At 43.0% G+C, this 24,462-nt stretch overlaps 1 protein-coding gene across 9 annotated transcripts; it reads right to left on the bottom strand.

Moving 5' to 3' along the window:
- Positions 1–896: 896 nt before the first annotated feature.
- ST3GAL5 (ST3 beta-galactoside alpha-2,3-sialyltransferase 5) lies at positions 897–23,362 on the bottom strand. Of its 9 annotated transcripts, none has more exons than XM_065735916.1 (7): positions 23,297–23,362; positions 12,410–12,524; positions 11,080–11,194; positions 8,484–8,827; positions 7,019–7,205; positions 4,825–4,983; positions 897–3,546 (listed from the first exon to the last, which is right to left on the bottom strand). In XM_065735916.1, exons 1-7 carry the CDS (start codon positions 23,331–23,333, stop codon positions 3,283–3,285), a joined length of 1,221 nt encoding a protein of 406 aa, XP_065591988.1. In that variant the 5' UTR covers positions 23,334–23,362; the 3' UTR covers positions 897–3,282. The 9 variants fall into 9 exon arrangements, with proteins under 9 accessions (XP_065591988.1, XP_065591994.1, XP_065591993.1 ...); XM_065735922.1 differs by lacking the exon at positions 23,297–23,362 and adding an exon at positions 23,249–23,268; XM_065735921.1 differs by lacking the exon at positions 23,297–23,362 and adding an exon at positions 21,842–21,938.
- Between the last annotated feature and the right edge of the window lie 1,100 nt (positions 23,363–24,462).

Raw genomic sequence — 24,462 nt, forward strand, 5'->3', positions numbered from 1 at the left:
AACCTGGATTTACTTAATTGTAAAGAGTACACCATCACCTCACAGTATAACTGAAATTAGGAAAGGTAAGAGAAAAAGGAAGATTTCAGAGGGCAGGATGTAGGGGATGTTAAATCAGGTTATTCATGTAAAACCTTGCAGGAAGTCACAGATCACACACCTGTGCTACACAACTGCCTTCTGTCTCGTGCTGGAGCTCCCAACTGCAGTGGGGGAGCTGAGACCACCAGCACGCATCCATCACCAAAGAGGCAGAACTGCTGCTCAGCTCCTGATCAGAACCTCAGCCAACAGCCCCACATGCTTAGTATCCAGTTGTGACAGCAACAGGTCAGTGAGCACAGACTGAAACCATCCCCTACAGTTCCATCTCACTCTGCAGCCAAGTGGCTGCATCTCCTCATGCAACTCTGGCTCACATTCACGATATGGTAACAAATGAACTGTAACATTACCCACAGGGTTTTCCCGAGGTGATGTTGTTTTGTTTCCACCTTTCAGGTGCAGCAGGATTCATATACACTTGAAAGAGAGCCCCATGAATTCACACTCAGCAATTCAAAGCTACCAAGGTGTCTTTGAACAAATAGGACCCAGTCAAAATAAGCAAGGTGCTCATGTCTTGGCAATTTTCTAGGATATGGAATTCTGAACATACTGAAAGAGGGGAAAAAAAGGCTTCACAGATGGTAAGTATCTTCAAAGCACTTTCAGAATTGTTCAGTCCTGATGTAGAGAATTTCTGTTTAACTCACCTAAGGACTGCACATAATAATGCAAGTACATGCAACCGCCCTGAACTCAAGGGAGGAAAGAGTTGGAACTACAGTTGGATCCACAGAACACACCACATCCTTAATAAACAAGGCAGAACAAATGGCAAACTGCGAGGCAGATAAATAGAAAGTGGTTTCATCAGTTTATTGCTTTTTGCAACCTGAACTCTGCTGCCATTCGTTGTATGGTCGAGCCCATGAAGGAATACCCAACGCCGTATACACACTACAACGGAGAACAATGTTTTATCACAAGCTACAAAAACAGTGGGAAAAAAAAATAACCTAACCCCACATCAACATAATTTAAGGATCTGACAATAAATATAACTCCAAAAAGCTACTGGCATTTACATCGATCAACTGATTCTTCTTCAATTTACCGATTAAAGCAGAGTGGTAAGGGATCAAGTGCTCTGAAACACATCATTGTATTCAGGACATCCTCCCAACGCACGCTCCAAACTCCATAATTTCACTGATACCAAATGAAATTAAGGTACTCTGTTTCTAGTTTAAATACCAAGAGAAAATAATTAGCACATTTCAATATATTAACTAAAAGACCATCTGTATAAAACTCTTCAAACAAGAAATATTTTTAAATTAAACAATATCATTATTATACTTACAGGAAAACAAACTAGAAATTTATTGCTAGTACAAAAAATTAATGTGTTTTGAGGAGGAGAAGTTAGATTAACATTATTGCTATAAACTCAAAACAGTGCCAGAGACAAGAACCTGATTTTGATATATCCTTGTCATCCACAGCTGGCTTTCAAGGACACACATGGGACTAAGGAAAGTTAAGGTCCACAACCTCTTCTTCAGAATTTTATGATCACACGATATTTTATTGCCTTTCTGTGTAACAGCCAGGATCAGTCTGCTCCTTCTGTGTTTCAACATTATCTTTCATTAGATCTCCTTTCCAGGGAAATGATAAAAAAAAAAAAAAGCCATCCACAATTACCATAATCTTACGTTCCCTCATTAGACACTGGAATATTTGAAACTCCATACTGTGTTTACCTTAGCCCATAACAAAGATTAAAATATATATACGTGGGAATGTTCACGATGTGGAGAGTCTATGACTCTAAACAATGTTCCTAAGCCAACCGTTAATCCATTTGCTAACAAGCTTCCCACAAAGAAAAGCCTTTATCACATGCTGTAGGTTAGTAACAACACTCAGTGCAAACAGTCCTACCTACTACTCTACCACTACCAAAACTAAACCTGCTTGCAGGTCTGTGCAGTCCAGTTTCTTTGCCAAGCACTGACTTCCAGTCACAAGAGAGTATGTTCCTATAGAATGAGGTTTTGCTTTTCAAGAAGCACACTGCTTTCAGCAGACATCTATTATTTACTAGGTTATATACTTCCTCAGTATGACTTGGTGGTTTTCTGACACAAACTCAGCCAGTTGCTGACTTAAAAGCTTATCAAGGATAATTCAACCTCTCCCAGTTCAAACAGTCAACACTGGAGCTCCTAATAGTTCACACTGACGATAACCCTTAACGTAACAATAGCCATTCATTAATCCCTACAGGATCGTAAAATAAATCATGATAAATTTCAGCCTACTCATAGATTCTGTTACTGCTAACTTCAAATGTTCTATAGAGCGAGTGATTCTCAAGTCACTCCAGAAATGAAGAGGACAGATCTTGTATTAATGCCACTTCCTTACCTGGAGAAGCCAAACTGCCACAAATCAGCTACCTAGAAACATTTGTCTGGGTCTGCAGGAATGGTGTGAAGGAAGGACTGGGTTCAGGCGACAGCCTCCTCCTGGTTAGCTCATTTTACAACATGCCCTGGGGTCCAAACGTGGCTCATGAACAAGCAGGATTCTAACTCAACACATGACATCATCAAGGATTCTAACATCAAGTGTGGACACTGAAGTACTGACTCATCAGCTGTTGCTTCAACAGTTCCTTTTCCTTCACCTCCACTCCCACATTCCTCCTCCGAAAAAATATTAGCACAAAAACAAATTAATACAAATGTTTGAGGGAGAAACACAATGGTCAAGTTGTGAGAAGTGAGACTTGAGAAGCATACGCCTTTCTTTTCATGGCATGCATGAAAAGAAGTCATACACCAGGAACTGGATCCACAAAGACAGTAGTTCAATGGAAAACAAATCTTCTACACTGTTAGACAACTCAGGCTAGCATTGTGCGTACCATATACACATGAAAACAAGATCTCTGCTTTTCTTCCAACAACTTAAAACATTAAATTAACATAAAATTAAATGGATCTCTTTCAACTCCGAGTTGTATTTACAGTTATCCACAAAAACGTGCAAAGTAAAATTGGACATCAAAATAAATCTTTAGAAGTCCAACAAATCGAGCTTGACGTTAAAAAAAAAATAATAAAGACAGCAGAGATTCCAAGTCCATCGTTTTAAACTCGCTTTAAAGGTTGTTCCAACAAAACTTGTGGGAATTTAACGAACCCAAACCATGCCGAGCTTCAATCACTAGCTGGTTTTGTTGCAGAATTCACAATGTATTCCACCAGTGAGGTCTTTAACAACTTTTTCTTTGACCAGTTTTTGCAGTAGTTTTGTTTCACCTGTCACATTGTGCATGGTTTGTCTGTTCATGGCAGCCATGCAGAGGTTGTTGTAGTAGTGCAAAGGTGTGCTGGGCTGGTCGAGGTCATATCCGAATCCTGCTATGCTTACTTCATCACATAAATGTGTGGCCAGAACAACTGCCATGACTCCAATTGTGGGTACGTTCTAAGAGGGGGGGGGGAAAGAAAAAAAATAAGAAGTCTGTTGAATTTAAATAGCTTCAGATACTCTCTTCTGGCAGTTTTACAGCACTTTATAGTATTTAATGGATTTGCTTATATCCTCACTTAAATCAGTCAAAAATTATATCAATCAATCAAAGCTAAGTTTCAGTTCAAGGATCCAGTAAAACTAAAAATTTCAGGGCCAATATTAATACAGCTTGAGTATTTGTCCTTCATAAGAATTCTGGCTTTTGACACAACATTTTTTATGAGAACTGAGGGCAAGATGCCCTATTACTATGTATTTTAACTGCAAGTGAACCCTTGTTCCAAATACTCAAACAAGTCCTGACATGCAGTCAAACTTGGCATTTCTTCATGGATGCTTGCTTCAGCCTTGGACAAGCAGCCCTCTTAACAGTGTTCTTAGAAAACAACTTCTCACTGAACAACTATTGAAGAAGGTGAGTATACCAAATGATGCTGCTTCTACTTGTACCCTAATACATTACAATACTTGTTTAAAAAAGTATTCTGAGATCTGAAGATTCTTCAAAACATCTCTGCAGTATGTTAGCAATAACTGCTTCCACACAATGTAAAAAGGCAATGGTTATTCAGTACTTCTCATAGCTCAAGAGAACTACTGACACAATTAGACAAATAATTAAAATTTAACAAAAAATGCAGTGTTTAATTAAATCAGGTGATTCATCACTCCATACCACTGCTAAAGCTAGGGTTACTGAGGGAGGATACACCCATCAGCTGCAATTGAGCATGAAGGCACATACACAGAAGCTCCCATAGTGGGAAGAACCTACCAGTGGGAAGCCTGCTTTACAATTCTGTTTCCATACTCTGTTTTTCCCACAGCTGGAGATATAGATGACCACTTGCTCGACTTAACAGGGCTGCTCTTAACACACTACTGAGCCAGGTATACACTCTGAATATTTAACACTACTCAAAATGATGCGTGAGTGAACACACTGCACTGGAATGATTTTACATTTTACTGTATCTGAATGCTTTGCACAACAGGCCATCTCCTCTCATCACAGGCACAACACTATCTAAAAAAGGTGAACTGAAAACCTCATTGGATTTTTACATAAGTGAAGAAGATACAAGTGTTCTGAGAGAGAGTTGATTTCCTCATTCCTTCACATCAGCACTGGCATTGCATAAAACAGCACTGAAAGAAGAACCTTCCTTCAGTTTCTTATTTTAGTCTTCAATTTATACAGTTACTTTCTCCTGAAATGAAACATCTTACCTTATCCCAACCCCAGAATATTGATCGAGGTTTGGGGAACTCTAGGATGTCCAGGGCTGTCTCTTTAACAATGACTGGATTGAGAATCCGAAATTGTTTTGATGTAAAAGGAATTTTCTTGGCGACTTCCTTCCAAAAGAAAAGTCGTATCCACAGAGACTAAGAGAAATAAATAAATAAATAAATGGTTAGCTCAACAGAACCTCTGGCACTATGAAGTGTATCAGATGAGAGTTACAGAAGTCATTGCTGGTACCAAGAGATTCAGGAAACTGTTTACAGTTCAGGTGGCTCAGGAATACCACCAGTACATTGCTCAAGTGACTGACGCAGTAGAGAGAAAACCTTCAGAGTGTTTGGAATTGCAGAGAGGACAGCAAGGGAAAAAATATACTTATTCAGAATATTTGATTGCACTGTGTGTTTAATCAGCAAATCCACCACCTCCTCCAGGAGCTTTGGGCCCTCCCCAGAGCAATTGGGCAGCAGCAGTATTTGAAGAAATGAGAAAAGGAACCAGTTTTCTACAAACATTAACCAGGGCATTTTGAAGTAAGCCCTGGTCTTAAAACAATTGCTGAGGCTTTGAAGTGAGCAGCTGTTGTTTGACAGCAGCCACCAGTGATAAATGTACCACTTCAGAGAAGGATTTACATTAGACTCAGCAAACTCAATTCTGATCTTCTGCCATTTGCAGTCAGTTAGATGCATGCTGATGCAAAAAGCAATACCAGATCAGGCTAATTTACAAATCTTCCCAAACAATGTGTTAACAAAAAAGAAATTATAAAACTAGTAGAGCTGCAACATAGGTTTCTCTTTTTTTAAACAGGCCTTTCTGCTCTAAGGTGCAACTCCACAGCATCTTAAACTGATCAAATGTTGCTTGCTGCAGCCCCATCTTCCTGCCTGTTCACTGAGTACCAGTGCCTGCACAGAAGGCTGATCCAACTGAAAGCTCAATACTTGAAACAATTAAAAAAAAAACAACATTCAGTTTCCAAATCAGTATCCAAAATGGGCTCTCTGTAACAGCAAAAACAGTGGAGCAAGGAAACAAAGTGGAGATGCTCAGGCATGGGGATAAAGAAGAACCACAACCATCTGGTCTTGAATTGATGTAAACTGCTGCAGAGCCACATTCCCTTATGCTCCTTTTCAACATAAATACATTTTGTTTAATCATCCGTAGCACACAAACAATGAGAGGGAAAAGGCTTGGGAAAAGAACAGGACCAACAGGACAGACCAACACTGTTCTGCCCCTGCTTAAAAAAAAAAAATGGAAAAGAAAAATTAGGCAGCAGAAATTCTTAAAATTGCACAAATTCATACATTCAAGAGTATCTCCTCTCTACAAAATATACTCAGAATTTTCAAAACAAGGCAATATCCCTGCACAACCTCACTAAAGCAGTAGTAGACAGTCATAATCCATATCACAGGTCTTTCGTATGCTTCCACACAAAAATAAATACATATATATATATAAGCACATATCACATAGAACTAAAAAGGAAACTTAAAAGTAACTAACAAAAAAAAAAAAAAAGCTATTTTCAATGCGTGAACAGAAAAGCCCAGCTAGGGTGTTTCTACTTATGGAAAGTAAGTGCCTGCAAATTGAGAGGTAAAAAACTACTAGTTTAAAGAGCCTGGAAACTCTCTTATCAGTTCTTTAGAGATCTGTGCACTTCATTTAGTGAGAAATGAGTGATCTCTTAAATCAGGAACCACAGGTAAATGTGAGCTAATGACTCCAATGCAATTAATTGTGTGTATGCCCACTGAAGCTGCACAGATGTCAGTGGTTAAAAAAAATAAAAATGGGACTGGCACCCAGAAATCCCATTTCCACTTCAAGTTCTGCAGACTGGAATGCATCACTTAAATCTAATGTGAAATGAGTTCTACTTTGTTCAGTGCTCAGTATATCACACAGCTTGGTGTCTGTAATCTACCAATATCTGCAGGAAAAAAAGAAGTCACTGTGAGCACGGGGCTTAACTCTGAGTGCCATGACCAACTGTAACTAAGAGAACACTTAAAAAAAAAAAAACACCAAAACCAAAGCTACATAAAAGATCCTCAGTATAATAAATGAGGAAGTAATGCATCAGTCAACTTGTTAAGCCTTAGAATACAGAAAACAAAGAGAAAAAAATCAGTTACATGATACTGTCACTGTACATACCAGTGTTTCGTTTTTTACCATTGCCTGAAGCCAATTGAAATCAACACTTTTAAAGAGGACAGCCACAAATAAACTAGCAGGAGGATACTCGTGTTCAGAAAGTGGAGCTCCTTCTGGGTAAGTCATCCTTATAGTAGTTTTGTTACCAACATGATCTGTGTATCCTTGAACTGGTGCATCATTTAACCTATAAAGAAACGTAGATAGAAACTGTAGTTAATAAGTACAGAGTACAGTCTCATTAAAACATCAGACACTAAGCAAAGAACTCTTCTTTGGCCCACATATTCCTTAACAGAGCAGAGTAGTGTTTTCTCAGTATCTCAGTGTTCCTCACTTCACATGCTCATCCAGTCCTTATCTTTGAGAAGAAGCCAGTTCTATTTCTGGAGCAGCTGGCATAAGTACAAAACTTCAAAAAGAAGAGCTTGAATAGTAAAGCAACTTAAACCAGCATTACAGAATTTCACATTCTTTGCGTTGTGCCAACTCCAGTTGGAAAGAGAAAAACATTCAGGCAGTTTCCTGCACAACTGCTTACACACACAAGCATTACAAACAGAAAAGGCATTCAGGTTATCCTTTCTCTACCATACAGGTCAGTGTAGCACATCCTATGGGTTCCCACCATTCCAGCTCTCCTAAATTTGGGAATCTGGCACCCTGCTTGTAAGAACAGTATCACCCAGCTCTATCAGTTCTACAAAACAGAAACCCCATCACCTTTTTCCTAATCAACAGGAAAGTCAGCTTTATGCTGCCAACCCTAACCTCAAAGCACATTTAATGAAAATGCCATGCCAAGATTTGCTCAACTATGTACAAGACACACTGACTCACTGCACCAACTCTTCCTTCCTAAAGTCTTACTTTACAAAGCTACTCCTAAATGTGCTTGTACTGAATCCGTGATGTTACACAACTCAAAATACGAAGTACAAGATCTCCAACAGTTAACATTCAGAATACATGAACACAGGTCAGATTCTCTCATACCCACATTAGCAAATATGGGTAACTGCAGAAACCATTCACTGTTCCTAAAAATACGAGCACACTATACAGTGTGTAAGCAAACTGTACTGACACACTACTTCATTTTTATTATGCTTTAAACAGCTGATTAAAAAAATAATACTTCCAATAAGCATCCCAACCAAACAAGGGGGAAGACAGAAATGAATCTGAAAGGCTACCTTGGAAAGCTGAAATATATGAATGGATAAAAACAAGATTGCCTGTTTGTCTAGGATCTCATTGGTTCCCAACTCAATTCTGTCCACCACAAATAATTACATGGAATGTGAACACAACATTGGAATTCTATCCATTCACAGAAACATTTCACAAAAACACTTTCAGATTTAGTCTGAAACGTTGCATAAGAAGCTGGAGATATTTTCCCCTCAAAAAAAATCACGTTGGTTAACAAAGTAGTTTGGATCTTTAAATAGAAAATACATACCTTATAACAATATCATACTGATTCAGTAAGTGACCTAGCTCTGATCCATACAGAATTCCACCACTGCCAATAACGACACAACGCTTACAGTGTTTGGACTTCAAATCCTCTGGCAAATCGTGCTCTGGTAAGAGCTCGAGGAGATTTTTAAGCTTATGAAAGAACCTGTGAAACCCAAAGGGAGGTCCGTATTTAAATAAAGCTTCATCTTCATCTACATTTTTTCCAACAAAGGGAGGTATGTCCATGCTGTATTTCTCCGCAAATAACTTTCCCATTGCTTTTTTCACATACGAAGGTCGGCACTGTTCCCGTAATGCAGCACTGGCATATTGCTGTGCCCTCTGAAAGAAAACACACACAACTTCAGTTGGGAACACCAGCTTCAGGAATGGGAGAAAAACTCTTCATGCAATCGACCACCAGCAGTCAAGCAGAGTTTCATAAAAAGAACTTAAACGTGGAAGTACAGGGCATTTTAAAGCTGTCACTAAACAACAAGCAGCTCAGGGTGAAAACCTGCCAGTGACTGAGATGACTGGACAGGGATTATCTGGATAGCTTTTCTGAAGAATAGGTTAAGTTACTGGAAGAGGTTAGTGAAAACTATTCCTTCTTCAGAGAGATCTTCCCTAAGATCTGTTTGAGAATTCTTGTTAAAATCAATGTGAAGTTAACCTCACCCACACAATTCAGCAGTGAGATTGAAAGAGGAATTCTACTCCAGGGCTCAGATGTATGACCTGAATTCTGCCTGTCCTAAGCTTTCAGCAGAGACACAGCAGCTGGTTAAAAGTTCTGTGAAAGGGCAGCCTGGATTTGCTTAACTAATCGAAACAAAGCAATACTTCTTCACAGAGGTACTGCTGAAGTGGCTTTGCTAATGACTAAAACACAGCTACAAGAGGAATGCGAAGCGGGGGAGTTTTAGGTCTTCTTTCAACAGACAAATCACCAAAAACAAAAAGGACTGTGGTACCAAATTGCACAGAAAGCTTAAGCTGCAAGATAAACTACCACTGATCTGTATCATTAAGAAAAAAAAGTTTATCAAGTGTAGTTCTCAAAACTATATACTGCCAAGCTAGCATCTGAAGCAAAGGAGAATTAAAAACAAAAACGGTAATATTTTCAGTCACTTAAAAAATACATCCTTTAGCATATCCCCTTCCCTGATGTAATTCTGCTCATCTTTCATTCATTTGAATTCAAACTAAACAAAAAAAAAAAACACAGAAACAGCAACCACCAATGAAACTGCAGTAGGAAAAGTTGGGGGTGGGGGATGCAGGCAGAAAAAGATGCAGATCTGTTGCTATCTCAGTTCCACTTCTGTAATTTAAAGGAAAGGGAAGTGCACATCTGGGTAGAAAGAGTGGCACAGGAAGTAAGCTGGGCATCGATCATGGGGGGTTTTTGTGCTGTTGTGTTTTCTTAAAATAGATTAATCTACAGAACTCTCTCTTCTGCAAAAGCCTCTGCAAGTCTAAGCACAAACAATACACTTCTTCCTGGGCACATCACAACGGAGCAACTTCATACTGCACTTCACCAGCACCTACATCTTTGCTCCAAACATTTTGCTATTGGCCACTACCTAGCTAGACAAAAATGTGATATTATTTCCTCCTCCTGCATCTAGCATAAACAAAATGAATCATGGGAAAGCAATACATACATGCCCACGTAAACTTCAGGCTTGCTTGGCATACAGTGGATGTTGTTTGGAAGCAAGAACACATTACCAAGAAAAGTAGAAAGTCAAATGAGAAGCAAAGAGAATCAGAAGGTGAACATGTAAAAAAAACTACTAAATAAGGTGGGCAATGGGGAAGGAAAGATGAACAGGCAGCGATGTTGAGGGCTTCTGCTAAATATAAACTGTCTCAGGGCTGAGATATTCAAAACCAGAAACATAACAACCCTAAGCTAAGTAATGCATTATAAGGAGCAAGCAGGTCAGGTAGCAAAGGCAGAAGAACGTCAGGAAGAACTGAGAAAAACCTTTACTGACCTCTGTTCCACAAACTTAAAAGCCACATGCAGAACTGCACTTGAAGTATTTGCTATCTTTAATAAACAACTGCATAAATAAAGAACTGCACTCTCCTACACATTTGATGTATGAGTCCAAAAACATCTGAACATCTAGAAGGTAAAGCAGACTGGGGAACTGGCTTAAGTAAAAATAAACTTCTGGTTTAATGCGTTGGGTCCGGGTGACTTATTTTTCATTTGCATAAATTTTCTAAACACAAGAGTTGGCACTGATGCAACAGAAAGACAAACAGAGAGGGGCAGAGGAGATAACTCCCTGAAACCGAGTGCCAGCAAAAGGGCTCACAGAAAACTGCTCCACCTGGCAACTTTGGGCTGTCTCCTTGCAGCCCCCCTGCCCCTGCTGCTGCATGGAGCCAGCTGAGGAAGCCTGGCTGCAGCTGCCTTTCTGGCACACATGGAGGTCACTGCTCCAGCACCAGCCCAGAGAACTAAACGTGCAGCAATCCAGTAATCCTTACAATTCTCATTGTGACAATTGATAGCACTTCATTTCAACCAAGTGAAAAAACACAACCAGATAAAACAAAATACTAACCTTTACACGATCGAAGTCCACATACGGTGTTTTTGTTCTGTCACATTCTTCAGGGTAAAAATGTAATTTGAGGATATAAAGGAAGCACCCTCCAATCACAAACAATGCAAGAAGTCTAAAAGACAAACTGGTTTATGGTTAGGAGAGGGGGGAAAAAGAAAAAAAGAATCACTTCTACCAGCAATTCACCGACTGCTATGTGAGTATTTGGTTTTTAAATCTAGACAGCTGAAGAACTTCAGATGAATATTTGCATCTGATTCAAACCAACAAACCTATGTCCTTGTTCCTCCAATCATTCACAACTCCTCAGAGCTATGTGCAGGAAAGTATGAAAACATACAAATGCTTTGACAAGAAAACCACTGCGTATGAACACTTTGATTTTACGTAGTTCTCTACCCACATTCATGTATTTTAAGTGCATCTCTGGTGGGTCGAACACTTCTCACGTACAGGAACCATGAAATTACTTCTCTTTTCTTACCATTAAGGAAATACTGTTTTAAAATGTCTTTTCATGCAAGCTAAGAAAAAAAAAAAAAGGAAAGAAACCTCAAATTGCGAAGTTTTCAGCTAACGGTCATCATTCACAGGCAATACTCTCAACTCACAGGCAGGACAGAATGCAAAATGTAGATGCTTGGGTCTACACTGAGAAGTCCAGTTAATTATTTCTTTTTTCTACTGCACATTTTGGGGATATAACCCTTTAAAACAGAGTGATATAGGCTATCTGTATTTTGATCTACTCATTTCTCATTACTGTGGAATCACACTGCTGATCTCCACTGTTGACTCATTTCGTATCTAAACTGACAGACCAAAATTAAAGCCTTATTTAGTTAGACTGTGGTTCCGATATATAGTTTGAGCTTTATTACTGCTTTTCATTTAAAAACTTAATTATTTCCTATAGTTTCCTAAGGTCTGTACATTTGTTTTTAAAAGTACACAACCTCAGTGTTTGGTGCTTCCTAAAACTCATTCAGACAAACTTAATTCAGGCTCCCAAAATTTCAGGAAGAAAAGAAAAAAAAAAAGACAAAAGACTTGGCATTATTGCTTATCTGTATCTAAAAAAACTGCAAGCCCTTGTAAGCAAAGTACTGGAATCTCAGAGTGCCTAGGGAAAATGTTCAATACTACAAGACAGTCTGAGTTCATCAGAGGGCTTTAGGTGCCCTGACAGAAGCTGTGTCCTTCCCCCTCTCTTCAGCTCCTGTGGCAATCCCGTACCTTGATTCCTGCATCCTTTTTCTAACTTCCCAAGCTAGGGGAGAGCAACTGCCTCAATATTACCATTGCAAAGACACTTACTTGCGAGTACCTTTTAAAAACCAGACTGGTCTTCTCATCTTCATGTGCAGCTAGGTTATACCATTGCACAGGAGGAGGCGAACAATCACTTCTCAGCTTTACAGAGTTATCGTCACTCAGCATTGCTGTGAAAAGAAGACAAAACATTTTATCACAACTTTTTCAGAATGGGCAAACTGTTCAAAGGACACCGAATGATTGCTGACTCGCTTTGTGTGCCAGCAAAGATTGTGATTCTTACTTACTATGATTAACATGTCAGGAATTCAGAATACCTCCTGACTGCCTTATGATCAAGACCGCACTCATTTCAGATGCCCTGACAGGAAATGATTCTAAGAATACAAAAAAGTTTCCATGTATAGGTCTTTGTACTCTTCATATGACTGAAGCCTAATAATTGCAACTACCTCAGCTACTATCAAGCGCTTGTGCCTGATCCTGTCCAAACACCATTTTGTTTATCCACTCATTATCCTAAGAATACTGCAGCCCCAGCTATGTGGTCAACAACGTTAGAGCAGCAAGTGCCAGAATGGGCACACACAAGCTCTGCCTGCAGGGCAGCACAGCCAGGACGCTGCCAGCACTGCAGCAGTTCCTGCACCCAGCAGCAGCAGTTCCCCTCTCCTGACTGCTTAGAGCCCAATAGGAGGTCAAAACACTCCCCCACAGATGGGCAAGTCACTCATGTTAGTTAATGGGATGCAATCTCACCACTCTGCAGGAGGCAGTTTGCAATGGCTCACAAGCTTCTACCAGCACACTGCAATTCTGAATGTTCAGAGCTCCCTTTGATCAGACAACCGCAGAAGGCACAGCGTGGTCCTCTGCAACTGAGAAGCTCAGCCCTACTCATTCCCTTTCATCTCAGCCCTTTGCCCTCCCCACTCTCCAGCACCAAGATGCTCACACTCCTGCTCTCTTGCCAAGAACTATTACAAGAAAGTTAAAAAAAAAAAAAAAAGTGCCACTTGGAACCACTGCCCATTTGAGCAACTGATCAATGTTCTTACACATGAGGATGAAGGAGATGATGAGGCAGATGGCCCTCCACTTCTCAAATCCAGCCCATGGAAATCTCAGGGACATCTAATTCAGAAGATGACACAAAGTCTCCTCTTTGTGCAGCCACAGTGGGTCAGAAGCCACAAGCAGTTGTAACAAGGCAGAGATCAATGCCAGCATCCTCTATCCTTTGAGGATCACACAATGGTTAAATGACACTTTCTAGAGCCACCTGAAAGCCATACTGTCATCTCCCAAAAAATAAGAGTAAGGCAAAAAACAACTTGTAAAGTTTTCTGCTGGCAAGAAAAAAAAAAAACCCTCACCTCAGACATAGTAATATCAAAGCAACCAAATTACCCTAGAACCTCCAAATACTTGCTTGGCTTATTTATTAATTGCACAGACTCTCTTGAGACAGTGCACCCACTGGTGACCCTTTGTGACAAAGTAGCAGTACCTTACTCAAAAGGTTGAGTAGGTCTGAAAGCACTGTACAAACAGAGGTCATTATGCTTGTATTAGGACAACGTAAACCAAAACCTGAGGTGCAATGTAAGCAACATCCAAAGTCCCCTGGAATGCAAACGGTTAAGCTGGAAATCCAACCCAGCTCCAAGTTCCCATACCAACTGCCAGGACACGTGCAGCAGGTCACAGGGAACCAACTAAGTCTCACAAGCTCATCATTTGCTCAGAGCAATATCGTCTTCACTGGCTGAATCCATGTTATTGAATAACAACGGCACCAAGGAGCAAAAAGGGGTTTTGTTATTACCACCGCCACAACCACCCACATTACAACCAATTCTGCTTTCAGCTAAGACTTGCAGCAAACCAAACACATCTACGTGGGTAGAGACCTAGCATGCTTCAGAAAAATTTGCTCCAAGAGCCCTAACCTAAAGCCAGAATGGATCACCGAGCGGATCTGCTCTACCTTGAGGCGTCCAGCAGCACCCCGACAGCCCAGGCATGATCCCCTCGTGCTCCAGGACATGACGCACGCAGCCTTCCTACCACACCGTGCAGAGAAGACAACTATGCACCCCTCACCACTACTTGGGACCCAGTACCTCTATACCCACATGTCTCAGAGGAAGCAGGTATCACACGGAGATCACGGTGCCCAGGAGCAGCCTCAGTTCACAGGGCTGGCCGACATGGTCCTGTGCAGCGCACGATGCAAGCCGAGCGCACTGCAGGATGGCAGAGAACATAAAGAGAGGCTTGCAGAACATGTGCAAAGTCCAGGATTGCTCCACGTACTGCAGAGAGTACACGTAGCCAGGTCACCTCGGAGACTGGCTCTGACTAGCACGAGCAAGGGGCACTCGGCACTGTTTGACAAGAGGGAAGCAGATCACTCCCTGATACAGACAGCTTTACCACACCGATGCGATCACCCGGCGCCGCGTATGCCCAAGTTGCAACGTACAATAAAACAATAATCACATCTATTGCTTCCACAGGTCTCTCTATGCACACTCAGGGCAAAGGATAAAATAGATCCTTTCCATGAAGAAGAAAAAGGGCTGCTTAAAAAACAGGAAACAAGCTTCAGCAACTTTCTCTAAAGAATAACGCTGGTAATAATTATCTCTGAGGTAAACAATATAAAGAGGTAATTTGGTTGCAGTCTATAGGAACCCAGATCACAGACATTTCTGCATGAAAGGGAAACTATCAAACTAGGTATCAGAGGATCCTGACATGAAGAAGTTATTGCAGTGACACACCAAGTGATACAGTGAGCCCTGGCCCCAATATGGGCAAAATTTACAAAAGAATACGCTCTGCACTGAGTACATTTGAATCAAATCCACAAAGCTTTATGGCTTGAATTACAAGGAGACAAGGAAGAACCTTGCTGCCTTTGCTTTGTTCAGAGCGGGCTTTCATTTGTTTGCCAATTAGTCTGTCCTATTCTAGGATCCATGTTTCACTGCAATTTGACAGAAACCCTCCGTGGTGAAAGCCTGCCCGACGCACATAAAACTTTATGTTGCCAAACAGCAACAACGTGCTCCTGGAGTCACCCTGCAGCCCTGAACAACGTGGCCAATCTCCTTTGCAGGATCAAAGAGCAGCCTGCAAACAGTAAGCTCCCAGTCGCTTCCAAGGATGAGAACTGGAGACAGAGATCCTACAAAAGACATGCTTTATGTGAAGCCTTTCAAAACAAAGGTAGGGCTGCAGAGATCTGAAAGGGAAGAAACTGGAGAGGAGGAGAGCAATGAGGACAGAAGGGGATTAGTGAGGAACGCAAGCCTGAAATAACCAGGTACTGGAGCATTAAGTTTTCCCTGCCTCTAAGCAACACAAATTCCAGCCAACCCCAAATGGCTGCTTCACTCATCCTAGATGTGCAGAAAGCAAGCCAGCTTACTGAACGTGGAAAAACAGGACTGCGTTAATCAGCTCAGCACATTCCTTCTGAGTCCAACTCTCATTATTGAGCATACTCAATGTTTTCACTCAGCCAGCTGATGACTAAAATAAAGTCAGTTCTCATTTCACGTGTAACCGACTATTTCAGGTTGACTTTTGTCAGTTCTGTTTACTTCAGACGATTCCCATCCCAATGAAGTGAAAATACAGAGACATATATATGTCCAGCACAGCAACTCTGTTAAAATCCCTTGGACATTGATCCTGCACTATTAACTGAGTCAATAAACATCTCCTATTCACTGGAATGGCAGAGGAGTGCTCCAAAGAGCAAGGCAGGAACAAGCACCTGGAAGGGCATCTCTCCCGGGGTCTTCCCGAGCTTCTATGAAGGTCTGAATTTAGAAAGAACAGCAGCAGTAACAAAACCAAGCATAGGAGACAAGCTGTGCCTACTGCACAGTGCATGCACTCAGATGTTGCTGTTGCATACAGTCACCACTGTGCCCTCTCTGAAAGGAGCAGAGCTATGGTTGCTCAGAGTCATAAATGCAAATGTCCCAATTTGCGTACAAAAGACGTCTCAGTGGTAATGCTGCATTACAATCACATTTTGCAATGATATTCCTATAGCTACTCGTTGTGGTGTAATTAGTGAGGACTCGAGGGACTTAAATTTGCTATTCATCTACTGAACTTAAGCGATCTCTGTAAAGCTGCTGTGAGAGCTGAATTGGCCATCAGCAGGAATGCACTCCAAAGCTTTTTGTGGTGTTATTCTTTTCACCGTAATTTACATTTGTCTCCCTGTTATTCTTGAGCAGACAAGATTTCATCACTTAGAGCATTTCAGAAGCAATTAATTTACGTCTTAGGGACTTCTAAGCCTTTTTCTGTGGGAGTGCTAAGAAACAAAGATCAGCACGTGTCAAAGCTGTTGCACGACCACTGCCCCACCCTGAAAAATTATGCACAGCATCAGGATAAACCCACAAGCAAAGACAAGGGCTCTCAGCCCCCATTGTTTCAGCACTATTCACCACGCTACCCATGGAGGCAGAACCAGCACAGCCTCTAAGGAAGTGCAGGAGGAGACGTTCCTCCATCGTCATCTGCTCATAAGGGATCAGAACTACAACCCCATGCAGGGGGTGTTGTTTCCCCTTACCTCCCTCATCCTGTCAATTCAAGGACATTCCAGCCTCCCCACACACCAAGGCTCTAGTTAGCAGCTTCTAGGCCTGAGCTTGGCATTTTATTATGTCAGCAGCTACTGTTCCAAACAGCCATCTCTGCAGGCAAGAATTGGAGCCACAGGTTACTGCTAGGAGGCAACTCTATTCATGCAGGGGTGTATTCACCCAATCTCAGCAAATACCTGCATGTGGACAAGAGGATTTACAGAACTGGAAGGGAGCCCACAGGGATGATGGAGTGCAACCCAGCTTCACCTGAACCCATGGGGAAGCTGCCCTAGGCAAGCCAGTGCTGAAAGCCCAGCGAGACAAGAGCTGTCCTACAGCTGTATGGCATCGAGCACAACATCAGCTGCACCTGAAACTCCTAGGAGTTGAGAAAACCAACAAAGATTCTCTCTTGCAGCATGCTGGGATGTGGTAGGAACTGCTGGCTTTGCAAGTCAACCAGGAGACATCCTGGCAACCAGGCCATCTCCAGATTGCGGGGCATGACACAGCTTTTGAAGTTCACAGGAAACCATCAGGAAGCTTGCAGTATAAAGTCCGCAGTGACTGAAAACTGAAAGACACGCCTTGGTCAAGTAATTGCTAGGCAAAAGCAACAGAGCTTGAACAGGCAGTAAAACAGATGGTGATACCAACACAAAGCACATGCTCCTTTCATGTCCCCCTCCTCTAAATCAGATTTTCAAATTAATTTACTTCAAGAAAACAAAGGACAAAAATTAAGCAGCAACTCCAACCACACCGTGAGCACTTGCCCAAGTTCAGCCCATGAGGAAGGTCACATATTTTGTTGCCATCACTGACCAAACTGACAATACTATATCTGACAAAGTTTTAATAATGAAGAGCAATGTTTTAACTGGACATTACTAAGTTGGGTAACAAAAAGAAAATTAGCTGGGTTGAAATTTATGGTTGAATTTTATTTGCTACTGCAGTACTGAAAACCACACAGATAAGCGCTAAGATTAAAAGAAAACAACCAAAAAGAGGTGGCAATGGCTCACGAGGTGATACCTCTTGAACCTGTTAAACACAGCCTCTCAGCAGGAGAAGAGTTTGGAAAAGAAGATGGAGTTAATGGGTTTATTAAGAAACCCATTCAGAAAACCGTATAAAGCTCTCACAGTTCTGTTCCACATCCTCAAACCTGCTGCTCCCCACCACGAGACTCTGGCATTTACGTTTAACACGCTCTCCCTTCCAAGTCTCCTAAACCAATCCACAACGCCTTCAGATCCCTCCTACGCTTTCAGTCTTCACTCTCTCTTAACTGGAAAGATTAAACCATAAGGAAAGAATTTTGCCAATAATCTCTGTTCCATTTTAAAGAAATCATCATAAGCAATGATTTCTTTTAATCAACGTCGGATGAAGCCCCTTTCCAGTATTCGGGGAGAGAAAAAACAGTAATACAAAGAATAAAAACATGGGAGCTATAGATAGGTAGATGTGCAACTCACTGCACAGCGAGGACTCAGCAGCTGCAAACACTGTATGGTCAAAACGCCACCTTAGAACCACGGTGAAGTAGAAGCATTTCACCCATCCAAAACACGGGGTCTTTCTTAAATACAAAACCGGTTTCGAAATAAACTCCCACATGAATTTCAAGAACCTGTTTTTAGACAAACAGCCGGCTTGGAACAACATATGAGCAAGAGACACTCAAAAACTGCACCACAGTGAAGGGCTGTCTTCCTTTCCAGCGCATCTGCTGCACTGAATCCTGACTTCTACGCCAGATTTTAAACACGGGTTTTAAGGACCAATTGAAAAGCCAATTGACAAACTGCCCAGATGTTGAAATTGGATCGCAGACCCACACAATGAAAGTAAAAATCCTTTTATCTGAATGGGCCCACATGACCAGAGTAGCAAAATACACAGGAAAGAGTGGGAAATGAGAAGAAACAGGAAAGAGTGGGAAAGGAAAAAGAAACAGATGAGTTTATTCCAAAGGAACTGCTCCTGCCTAGGAAATCTCTTTCTGTAACACAAACTGAAACATCCTCTAAGACTTTCCCTCAACAGCGCACAGCATGATCCCTGAAAACTAGAAGCATGGGGAGAAATTCCTGAGGTATTTAAGATTTGAGGCAGATTTATCAGGGACATGCAGAAGCATGAAACAGCAATGTTGGGTGTTTATCACCAAATAGATCTTGATCATCATCTTACCACTTCTTAGCAGAAATGGTCACAAAACGTGAGAGGAGGCTGCAGGAGCTGGTGCAGAAAAGAAAAAAACCTGCAACTGAAGTTAAAAATTAAGAGACATTTGTCAATTATTTCCTCTGTAGCCACTTTGCCCACAGTAAAATTGGTACTTTAACGTCGACGTTGGACATAACTTCTCTGGATTTACCTCTTCAGTAGCTGTTACTATTGAATAAAAAAGAAGCACTTGATGGAGATGCTTCTTCTGACTAACAGCAGAGCCTGCTGCTTCAGCTGATTTAATAAAGGCAACAGAAACAATAGGTCCTTGATGGCAAAAAGTTTAGCCTATAATACAGTTATAAGCATGCACAACAGGACGTTCGATTACGTTACTGTATAGCACGTCTCACAAAATGAACCATCACTGGTAAGGCTTTTTAATCAGGCAATAAGATGTAAAAACCAATGTTTTTTTACATCTTATTGCCTGATTAAGCAATTGATTTAGTCAAGATCTGTCTTCTCAGAAAATGAGAACGTGTAATGCTGAAAGGAGGTGCTCACAGAAGACAAGATGCTCTCAAAGGCACCAACAGGTTTGCAGGCAAAAGTTACTTTGGATGAAGCCACAAAAACTGGCAAGAAGCAAAAGCAACTCCGAGACATACAGTTTTCTCTCTGTGCCTTACAGTGCCCTACTTTCATTTCTTCTGATTGTTTAATGGCGAACCCCATATCCTTATTACAGCATCAACAACCAGTTAACTCATGAAGTCATTAATAACCTTGTTATAATTGTTGCCCAGTCCATTTGCCCAGTCTTTCTGTCAAGGAAGGATATACATAGCTAGACTACAACTTGCTCTTAACCATGGGTCATCCTGATCCGGCGTACTACAAGTTGTTCCAGCCCAAATCTGGTGCAATTATTACCGTAATTACAAATACTCAGAGTGTGACACCTCCTGAAGGAATGCTTCCTTCAGGCATCACCACCAGGAAGCTTTCTGAATATTAACAGTTCCTGCTAAAACAGCTTTACAGGTGAATGACTGGTTCTGAATAATGGTTCAGTGTTCAAAACGGGGCTCGCCTTCCACATCCGAGTTCTGACTTGGCACTCTCTGCTTTAGTGAAACCTTCCAAACTTTCCTAAGCGGTGCTATGAAACTTCTCTCAAGTACTGTGTACTGAGGAACAGCAAACATCTCTAAGAGATAAACACAAGAATTATCAACAAGATGCCCTTCCAACACCTAGGAGGGCTACCAATGCCTTGTGATAGAAGAAAACAATACCTGAATTTGGAATTTTCCTGGCTCCCTAACAAGCCACAGAAGGTCAGCATTCCAGCCAAGCAAGAATCAACAGGTGAGCCAAAGCACTGCTGCTGTGAAGAGAGTCCTATTAAAGGGTCAGACTAATTTCTTGAAAATGAAACTGCCTTTTATGGGTTACTTGTGTAAGAAGCAGCATTCAGAACTTGAGGTCAGCAACTGAGCATCATCTGAAGCCGGCAAACGTGCACGGAGAACCAGAGCAAGCACACCAGGCTGTGCTCAGAAGTTCCTCCTATGCACAGTTCACACGCTCCTCTCCACAGCACCTTCTCTCTGAACCACAAATCGTGCAGATGTAGTGCTCTGCAGAAGAGCTGCAGTTGCCACGAGAGGAAGAAGAGTGCACAGTACATCGGCACGGCACCCACCACAAGCTGGGTAAGCTCATGTAGCACAAGTGGGAGGCATTTCTGAGCCCTTGCAAAGAAGCCAAAACAAATGAAATCTTTCCCCTTACATGGGAATTTTGAAGAATAAATCATCCCTAAGGAAATGGTCCAAAAAGACAGGGCATAGCATTCATCTTTACTGGGCTAAGGAAACATGCCAGCAGACGTACACAGCCAAGATGTTTCATATTACAACTGAATTATGCAGCAGAATAGCACGGAACAACTGGTAATTATGGAACAATGTTAATGGCACAGCAGCATTTTTACCACAGTATCATCTAACACTCCAAGAGACCATGGCAAAAGTCACACTTGAGCCTATACAAGCAGAAGAGACAATGCCAGCAGCGTCCCATGAAGAAAGGCTTAAAATTAATCACAATATTGCAGAGAACGTAGCTGCAATCAATTTCAGTGGTTAACTTCTGAAGTCAAGGCTTCAGGACAGAGCATGCTGGTGGAATGGTGAATGAAGGGCTGCTCCCGCAGAGAGCATGACTTGTTTAGTTCACCAAACAGGTTGTGAAGTTTGTTCTTAGACACAAACTACATTTAAAAAACAAAGACAAAAGCAAACAAAGAAAAGGAGAAGGTTAGCACGCAGCAGTCATGAATACGTATGGACCAGGAACAAAAGATGCCTAGCAGCAAAGAAACAGCCTTCCCATAGGAGCAATGGAAACTGACAGCCTACACAAGTTTTAAGCAAATCCTTAATAATTCACAAATGACCTTATGAGAGAGTTGTCTGCAATGGGGAGATCTGTCCTTGAAAAGTCCTTCATCTGAATCACTGCTGTGCAGCTTCAAAGCATCTGACGCACCCTCTGCAGATGCTTTACACCTCTTGCATTTGAGTAAGCTTCGTCCAGACTCACTGCCATTTGAAAACTACTCCACGACAAATCTGAAGCTCTGGTTGAGCCTTGCTCGATGACTTCACCTTTACCAAAGCACAAGACCTTCTGAAGCTTTCCAGGATTTCCTACCTCAGCAAAACCACCAGCTCTCCAACTGCTGCAACTCCTTAGTGAGCTTAGCACCTAACAGCCTTTCCCATAGCTGTCAAGAGACACATGTAAAATAATACAAATGAAACACCTGTAGCCCGCTTGCCTCCTCGAAAGGAAGCATCCGCTCTCATGCTTTATTTTCTTACATCCTGTCCCTAAGTGTCAGTCAACTGTTGGGCTGGTTTACTACCAACCCATGGGAAGAAGGAAGGTCATCGCTTCCCTGAACGCTTCAGGAAGCCAAAGCCAAGGAGAACCCATTCCTCATTGCACAAAGGAAGCTGCCAATGCATCAAACCCCTTGCTGCATTCTGACCTTCCAACGAAACTCCATGCACTCAGCAGTGAGCAGATGTTTCCTAGGGCTTGAACTGGAAGGGAGATAGGAGACAGCAAGCTGGCTGTAGCGAAACAGATGGAGCACCACACGACACGAGGGGAACTGCAGCACCATGTCTAAACAAGCAGTAGGACTTAGGGTCCCTTTCAACTCAGGATGTTCTGTGATTACGATACCAGGTGCTGCATCTGATCAGCCCCAGCATAAGGCAGACTTAAAAATACACATCTACTACAGACACTTAAATATATGTTCACATAAGAGCATCTATTGCAACCAGCTGTCTTCAGAACAAAAAGAAAAGCGTCTCTGAACGTCAACGCTCAGAGTTATGGCAAAACTAATCACAGGGCAGCTACTGACCTCCACTGATTGTATCACAGACATGCAGAATCATTAAGGTTGGAAAAGACCTCTGAGATGACCCAGTCCAACTCCGCTGTGCCCACTGACCTTGTCCCTCAGTGCTGCATCTCCACTGTTATTGAACCCCCCCCCCCAGGGTCACCCCACCACTCCCCATCCCAACGCATCACCGCTCTTTCGCAGAAGAACCTTTTCCTCATATCCAACCTGAACGGTGCGCGGTGAACACCTCCCTCCCGTCTCCATCACTACCGACAGCTGTCAGACAAACCTCCACCTCCACCACCACCATCGCCCCCCTCCTATTTTGACCTCATCCACCAAAACAGAGCGACATAACCCATCGAGGCACCAAAACTCACCCACCCTGTGCAGCGCAGGAGATGGGGAGGTTTTGGCAGCGGCAGCAGCGCTAAAATCATCCCCGGCTCGCCTCTATCGCCCGGGATACGCACCGGGGGAGGGGAGAAGGCGGCTGCCACGTCCCGGCGGTGCGGGCACCACCGAGGGCAGAGCCCAGCCGGCTCCCTCAGTCCAAAGGGAAAAATAAAACACAGCCTTACTCCCCTGACCAAACCCAGCCCCGCAGCTCCACGCCGCCGCCGCCGCCGCCTCCCCCCCGCTCCCGTACCCTCCCGCAGCGGCCTCCCCGAGCCCGGCCCTCCTCCGGCCTCTCTACCTGCGCTGGGCTCGGCCCGGATACTTCGCCTCCGCATCGGGGCGGGCGGGCGGCCCCGCCGCAGGTAACGGCACCGCGGGAGCCGGCGGAGGCTGCGGGGGCAGCGCCGCGGCACGTGGCGGAGCGCAGCCAATGGCGGAGGGGCGGGCGGAGGTGACAGGCGGCGGCGGGGCCTGCGCGCTGAGGGGCGCGAGCCCCGCTGTTGTGAGGGGAGCGCTTCAGCTCGGGGTGCCCGCCATCCTCTGTGCTTTGTTTTCCCCCCCCGGGTTCCCACAGCTGCTGAGGACCTTTTATTTCCGATAAGCCATGAAAATGCACCCGATGTGGTGCTGCACGCTGCGCTGCGCGCATGCAAAGGAGCGCTCGGGGTGCGGGAGAGGAGGAGCGCCCTCACAGCCCCTTCTGGCGTTACCATAGCGCTAGAAGTAACACCCTGAGCCACAGGAAGAGAAAATAAATGGGCTGGGGACAAAAAAAAAAACCCAAAAAACTAAAAACACAGCACTGCAGCAAAGCTAACGAGCCCTGTGCAGCAGCTGCAGGCGGGAGCTGATTGAGCGAGGAAACAGACAGAGCCATTATGGGTTGTGCTGGCTAGGACGTGTGTCTTCTTGGTGGCACAGTGCTGTGCTGTCTGAAAATTAGTCCCTAAGACTGAGAACTGCTGCAAAGCAGAAACAACAGAGAAATGATATACTGTGTTGTTCTGAGCCCCTCGCTACAAGAAAGACGCGCCCTGGAGTGCGTCCAGAGCAGGAGCTGTGTGGGATCTGGAGCATGAATCTTATGGAGAACAGCTGAAGAAACAGGGATTGCCCAGACTGCAGAAGAGGAGGATCAGGGGAGACCTTATCGCTCTCTGCAACTCCCTGCAAGGAGGTTGGGGAAGGAGGTTGGAGCCAAATGGGGATTGGCCTCTTCTCCCAGGTAACCGTGATAGGACGAGAAGGAATGACCTCAAGTAGCACCAGGGGAGGTCTCAGGATGGATGCTAAACAGCTGTTGTCAGCAGGAGTGGTCAGGTATTGGCACAGGCTGCACAGGGAGGGGATGTCCCTCGAGGTGCTCAACAACTGTGGAGATGCAGCACTGAGTGATGTGGTCAGTGGGCATGGTAGGCTGATGGTTGGACTAGATGATCTTAGAGGTCTTTTCCAGCCTTTATG

This window comes from Cyrtonyx montezumae, unplaced genomic scaffold, assembly GCF_038088225.1.
Source record: "Cyrtonyx montezumae isolate F1298 unplaced genomic scaffold, pur_monq_1.0 scaffold_2, whole genome shotgun sequence".
Taxonomy (NCBI): Eukaryota; Metazoa; Chordata; class Aves; order Galliformes; family Odontophoridae; genus Cyrtonyx; species Cyrtonyx montezumae.